At 56.9% G+C, this 6295-nt stretch overlaps 1 protein-coding gene across 1 annotated transcript; it reads right to left on the reverse strand.

Annotated features, from left to right (window-relative positions):
* Window positions 1-1119: 1119 nt before the first annotated feature.
* SIX3 (SIX homeobox 3) lies at window positions 1120-5376 on the reverse strand. Its single transcript, XM_043916630.1, has 2 exons — window positions 4388-5376; window positions 1120-2570 (listed from the first exon to the last, which is right to left on the reverse strand). The coding sequence occupies exons 1-2, from the start codon at window positions 5176-5178 to the stop codon at window positions 2378-2380; spliced, it is 984 nt and encodes a 327-aa protein (XP_043772565.1). The 5' UTR covers window positions 5179-5376; the 3' UTR covers window positions 1120-2377.
* Between the last annotated feature and the right edge of the window lie 919 nt (window positions 5377-6295).

A 6295-nucleotide genomic window follows, 5' to 3' on the forward strand; every position in this document is an offset into this window, starting at 1 on the left:
GGGCCTCCGAACTTGAAAGCTCTCAAGGTGGTTGTGGTCACGATGTCCTGATTCTAAGCAAGGAGGCAGGTGGGAACCTTTTCCACACAAGCGGGAGCCCGAGGTGCACAAGGCCCCACTTCTGCCCAGGGCAACTCCTTTCCTGGCCGCCTTTCTGCAAAGCCCATCCCACATCAACGCCATGGTACTGCCGAGGATGGGGACGAAAGGAAATCGGAAATCAAAATTAGTTTGGAAACTGGTGCAAAATTCCAGGCACGTTTCTCCTTAATCCTCCTTGCTCTGAAAATTGGACTTTCAAGTGAAGGCAAGTTTTCAGAAATTACCTCTTTGGCTCCTCCTCGGCACAGACCAACCTGGCCCAGAGCACCAGAGCGGTAGAGGCACCCAGCCAGGCCATCACAGGGAGCCGCGGGCCCCCACCCTCACCCCTCCACCCTGTGCAGGGCGGGGAGGCCTGGGGCCAGAGGGAACCTGGTTGGCAAAATGCAGAGATTTGGGGGGCAGAGGGCGGGTTCGATTTAAAGTATAACCTAACTCTGAAATGCTTGAGAGGCTCCAGTTGATCCCGAAAGACAGAAATTTCAAGGAGACAGCCAGCCATAAGGCAAGGAGGGGTTCCATCCTGATTCTAGGCCCTGAACTCCTCAAACGACCTCTTCACCCAGCCTACAGTAGTCCCCCCACCTCCACCCCCACTTAAGAAGACAAAACCTGTCAGTTCCACTCTATATTTATGCCTGCATTTGGTAACCTTGTATATTTCCCCTTAAAAAAAATAAAATAAAAAGCAGTAACAACCAAAAGACCCACGGGGGCCAAGACAAGGCTGCAGTCCCTGGGGATCTAGGCCTGGCATCTGGTGCTAAAGAAACTGGCCCTGGTCGCCTCTCCCTGCGCCATCTCTGCCTTTTCTCTCAGGATTTGACTTTGGGTCTTTTCCAAAGGGCCTGTTCCCATCTTACCACCCTCTCCCCTTCTCCAGGAAAAAATTCAGATTCAGCCTTAAAATTCTGCCCCAGCTTCAGTGGCCCCATAGTGGGAGTGGAAGCAAAGGCCAGGTCGCTGCACCCCAGGGCTGAGGCACAGTGGCGGACAAAAACACCAGTCTCCGGGGAGTGATAAGAAAATGGAGAATACTGTATTTGCTTTAGAAAGTTTTTACATATAGATAAACACGCAGTTAAGATAACAGTAAAAGCGCCCTACGGGGAGTGAGAGATACCTCCAAAGCAGCTAAGAAATACTTGAAATAGCTTTTGCATAAGAATACTACAGTCTCACTCTCCGCTTTGCAAAGCGACAGGGTCCCTCTTCTTCACCCAGCCCGCCAAGCCACACCTTGACTGCCAAGTCAACGCCAGGAACTTCGAGTGGGAGGGGAACCCCAAAAAGGAAAGAGACAGGTGAGTGGGGAGGGAGGGAAAAGGTGGGAGAGAAAGAAAGAGAAAGGGAGAGGAGAAAAAGCAATATCATATACAGGCAATTTCTACACATATATTACAAACTGGGAAAATGACCGATCATTAAGATATACATAATTCATATAAAATTTTGAAATAAAAATAAAAATCTGTTACAGTCATAACTATTCTTTTTCCACATTTATAACCAGTACCCACACAGGCAGTGACAGAGTGGAGAGAAAAAGGTGCTTAACAAGAAAATGATTGTCTGCTGAACAAAAAACAGAAGATTGCATTTTGTTTGACCAATACTTGGACTTAAAAACAGAGAAAGAAAGAGAGCGAGAGAGGAGAAAAGAGAGAGCGCAACAAAAGGCGAGAAACATTTGCTATTTCCCTCTCGAGGAGTTTTTTTTTTTTTTTTTTTTTTAACAAATTCCGAACGGAGATGGCGGTTTTTTTTTTTTTTTCTTCTCTTTTTGTCTGTTTTGCTTTTGTCGTCTTGTCGTCGTGGTGGCGGTCGGTTTTTGTATAGTCGACTCTTTTTAAATCGTTTTTAACTAGAGAGAGTATTTTCCCAGATACAAATAAATCGTCATGCAGGTGGGGTGCCGGGTCCGTGGGAACCGAAAGGAGAAGCCGTGCTTGTCCTAGAAAGTATACAATTGTCACCTCTTTTATGTTGTCTGCCCACAGTATCAGCGTTTGTGACTGTCTGTTGGCTGTCGCGGTCCTTTGGGGTGGCCGTGGTGGTAGGTGGTGGTTGGGAGTTGCTGATGGTTTGCGTTTAACTTGTTATTTTTCTTGGTTTTTATATATTTTTGGCTGGAGTGGAAGTGTGTGTGTATTTAGGTGTGTGTATGATTGTGTATCCTGATTTCGGTTTGTTCTGGGGATGGAGGAGGAAGAGGAGGCGGTCAAGGAGGAGGAGGGGAAGGAGCGGGGAGGGGGGAGGAGGGCGGCCTTGGGTATCATACATCACATTCCGAGTCGCTGGAGGTTACCGAGAGGATGGAGGTGCCGGTGTCCGCGCGCTCCGTCAGGCTCGACACGCTGGTGGTGGGACTGGCCGCTGTGGACGGCGACTCTGCTGAGCCGTGCGTGGGGCATCCGGGCTCGGCCAGCGAGCGCATGCCGCTCGGTCCAATGGCCTGGTGCTGGAGCCTGCGGGAGACAGAAAACGGCGCGCGCCCTGACACTGCGGCCCCAACACCCGGCTCCGACAAGCCTCCACCCCAAGCCCGCGCCGCCGGGAGCCGGGCCTGCCGACCCCCGTTCTACTCCGCCTTCCCCAACCCAGAGCCCTTCGCCACTGCCCCCCCACCCCGACCCCCCACTCTGCTCTCTGCGCTCATCCCCCTCCTGCGGGCACCTAGCCGATCCCAAGCGCAGCAGAGCCTTCCCCAGGGCGGTCTAGGCTCCCGTCTCCCTTTTCCCGGGGTTCTCTGGGGCCTCCCAAAGCTTCCCAAAGTAGGGCGGGCCTCGGAGGAAGAAGTAGAACGCCAGGCCGGCCGCCTGGGGAGGCCTGGGCGCTTGCTGCGAAAGAGGCCCAGCCCCAAAGGGGCAGAAGTCAGGGAGAGGCAGGATGTTTCTACTTCCCCAGACCCTGGGACTCTTCAGACTCAGTTGGCTGTCCCTGGAGCAGACAGGTCCCCTCCCTGCCTCCTGCTTCAGCTCCCCCAAGCACAAATCCAGAGCTGCCGGATGCTCGCCCGCTGCCTTTCCCGTGGAGGACCGGTTGGCTTTGCTCTCTGGATCCCTGAGCAGAGCGCAAGATCGGGGGAAGCGAAAATGGTGAAGCTGGGAGCAGAAAAGCGGGGGTAAAGGAGCGAGAGAGAAAGTGGGCGATAGAGGAGGCAGGAGGAGACTGTAGAGCCGTCTTTGGCTGCCCCTTCCCCGCTCCAGGCTGCCAGTACCTAGTCTCTCTGAGTTCTCTCTACAAGGAGGCCTTCTCCCGGTCCTGGGCGCTGCCCTCATCGGACGAAAAACTGGCTCCACAGGCACGGGTGAGAGGGCCAAAGGCTCAGGCCTGGGCCACCTAAACCGGAAAACACTCCCTCCCTCCAGGGATTCACACCCAACCCGCAGCCCAGGCAGCTGTCAGCAGCTGCGGCCTGGCTCCCTGCAGTGCATTAGGCCAGGGCACACCCAGGCAGGCTCAGGATACAGGCTTTCCCTCCGGGTTTCACCCAACTCTCTCCTTCCCCGGCACCTCCCCACTTTTTCTCCCTACTTCCCCCAGGCCCAGCTCTGCTGACAGATCAAGCCCAGTACAAGTTTGTGACTTTGTGACCAACTTATCAGCAGCAAAGCAACTTCTTTTCCTGCTTATTCCCTAACTTAGTGGACCAACGGCATGTTCCTTGGCTAGGGCAGGAGGGCTGCACCGACAGCCGCGGCCTCTCCACTCCCAGCCTGGTTCTCCAGTTGCTGGTCAGACAACTTGCAACGCCTTGGGAACAGGCCTGCTGCACGGTGGCCACCTCGGCCTTTTCCCCTTGTGGCAGGGACCCAGTTCAATTTCCTCTCCCAGACCTTCGTGGATTCCTCCCAGGGTTTTTGCAGTGAGTGGAAGTAACAGCCAGGTGGCAAGGAGCTCTTTCCTTCTTTCCCTGTCTGCAGGCTCTAGCGGAGCCCAGAGCCGGATCCCGGTCTGATAAGGCTGGCCCGGGTGCAGCGCGGGGCTAAGGCTCCCAAGGACCCGACCCAGAGGTTATGGACACTCAGGACCTCATCCATACTCTCTCCACACTGACACGAGCCCCTTCAGGGCAAAAACAGCCCATACGACCACGCTCGCCCTTCTTCCGCGCTCCCGGGCAAGCGGAAACTTTCTCCAAACTGACCAAGAGGTCTAGGCTTCTCGCGCGCCCGGCAGCCGCTCGCCTCCTGCCTCCTGTCCGCTCAAGCCTATTTTCCACCCATCTCCCCCTCCCCGTCCCCGGAGACGGTAGCCAGGCCGCGGGGCCCCCGCCACTGACCTGTTCTTGGCCGCCGCGGCGCGGTCGCGCTGCCTCCGGTTCTTAAACCAGTTGCCTACTTGTGTGGGAGTGAGGCCGGTGGCCTGCGCCAGTTCGCGTTTCTTGCTGGGGTTGGGGTAGGGGTCCTGTAGGTACCACTCCCGCAGCAGGCTCCGAGTCCGCTCCTTGAAGCAATGCGTCTTCTGCTCGCCGTCCCAGATGGTGCGTGGCAGCGGGAACTTCTTGCGCACGCGGTACTTGTCCACCGGGCCGAGCGGGCGGCCGCGCAGCTTCTCGGCCTCCTGGTAGTGCGCCTCGAGCCACATGGCCTGCAGCTTGCCGTGAGACTCCTTGGTGAACTTGTGGTTCTCCAGGATGTGGTAGAGGTCGCGGAAGTTGCCCGTGTGGAAGGCGACCACGGCGCGCGCGCGCAGGATCGACTCGTGCTTGTTGATGGCCTCGCACGCCCCGGGGGCCACGGGCAGCGACCAGAGGAAGCGGCCCAGCCGCTCGATGTCGCCCGTCTCCTCCAGCGTCTCGCAGACGCTGGCCACCTGCTCCGGCGAGAAGTTGAGGGTGGGCAGCTGGAACATGGACAACTCTTCCGGGGGGGCCCTGGAGCCGCCGCCGCCGCCTCCCGCTCCGCCAGCACCGCCGCCTCCCACACCGTTCCCGCCGCCGCCGCCGCCGCCGCCTCCCGAGCCGTTCCCGCCGCCGCTACTCGCCAGAAGTAGGGAGCGGTGGTGAGAATCGGCGAAGTTTGGCAACAAGAAGTGGGAGGAATAGAGGTCTAGGGGGGAGCGGAATACCATGGACTGACCTGAGAGGAGAGGAGAAAATTCAGGGAGAGGAAGAGAGAGGGGAGGAAGAGGAGGAGAGGGGCGATGAGGACCAGGAGGAGGGAGAGGAGAGGGGGGAGGCGGAGGAGGGAAGGAGGGGGGAGCGGGAGGAGGGGGAGGAGGAAGGGCGTAAGGGACACCCACACCCCGAACACATCCACACACACACACACCCGCGCAGCCACATAGAGAGGGAGGAAGAAGAGCGGCCCGGTGCGCGCGCGCAGAGAGAGAGCCCGAGACAGAGAGAGGGAGAGGGGGAGAGAGCGAGCGAGAGCCAACCACCGCCGAGTCAAGATTCAGCGATTCCACAGCAATCGCCCTAATGACAACAGCCTCATAATATCTCCCCTAAATCCACAGTGAGTGCAGCATTGAAACATTTTGTTTCGCTTTTCTATTGGTCTGCGGCGTGTCGTTGTAGCGTTGCCACGGCAACCGCTGCCAATCACTGTCAGCCCTGCCAATCAATACCGAGAACGTAAGGACGGTTTTACCACTTAGCCAGAGGGGGGGGGGGGGAGGGGGAGAGGAGGGAAGGAGGGAGAAGGGGGGAGAAAGGGAATTTTTTAAAAAAATCTTTGCAACTCTTAATCTCACCACTTCCCCTTCTCTTCCTCTCTCTCTCTCCTCGTTTCTGTCTCTGAATTCTTTTCCCCTCTTCCCCAAAGAAGTTGGTCCAGAAAATTTACAAGCCATGGACATATAGTTGTTGAAAGGGATGAGCAATTAAAGGGGCAATTTTGTTGGGAGGTGAGGCTCCCCACACTGCATGAAGGCCGGGGGCCAGCCCCCAAGGAGAGGCCGAGGGCCAGGGGAGCCAGCACGGTTTGCACACGGTGTGCACGTCGGGCCGCCTCTTTCTGCCTATGTGAGCACTAATAGTGTCGAGAAAGAAAGGAGAGATGAGATCATGGGGCCCACCGCACGCCGACGCTGGTTCCGCGGGCTGGGGCGCCCCAGGATCTCGAATTTTGGGGGGCATATGGCGCCTGGGAGCCGGATCTCAGGACCCAGGGCTCAGGAGGCCACTCTGGCTTCCCTAGTCTGAAATCTTCAGCCACATTTACCCCCAACTTCCTCTGCATTG

The sequence above is a fragment of the Cervus elaphus genome, chromosome 11 (genome assembly GCF_910594005.1).
Source record: "Cervus elaphus chromosome 11, mCerEla1.1, whole genome shotgun sequence".
Classification (NCBI taxonomy): domain Eukaryota; kingdom Metazoa; phylum Chordata; class Mammalia; order Artiodactyla; family Cervidae; genus Cervus; species Cervus elaphus.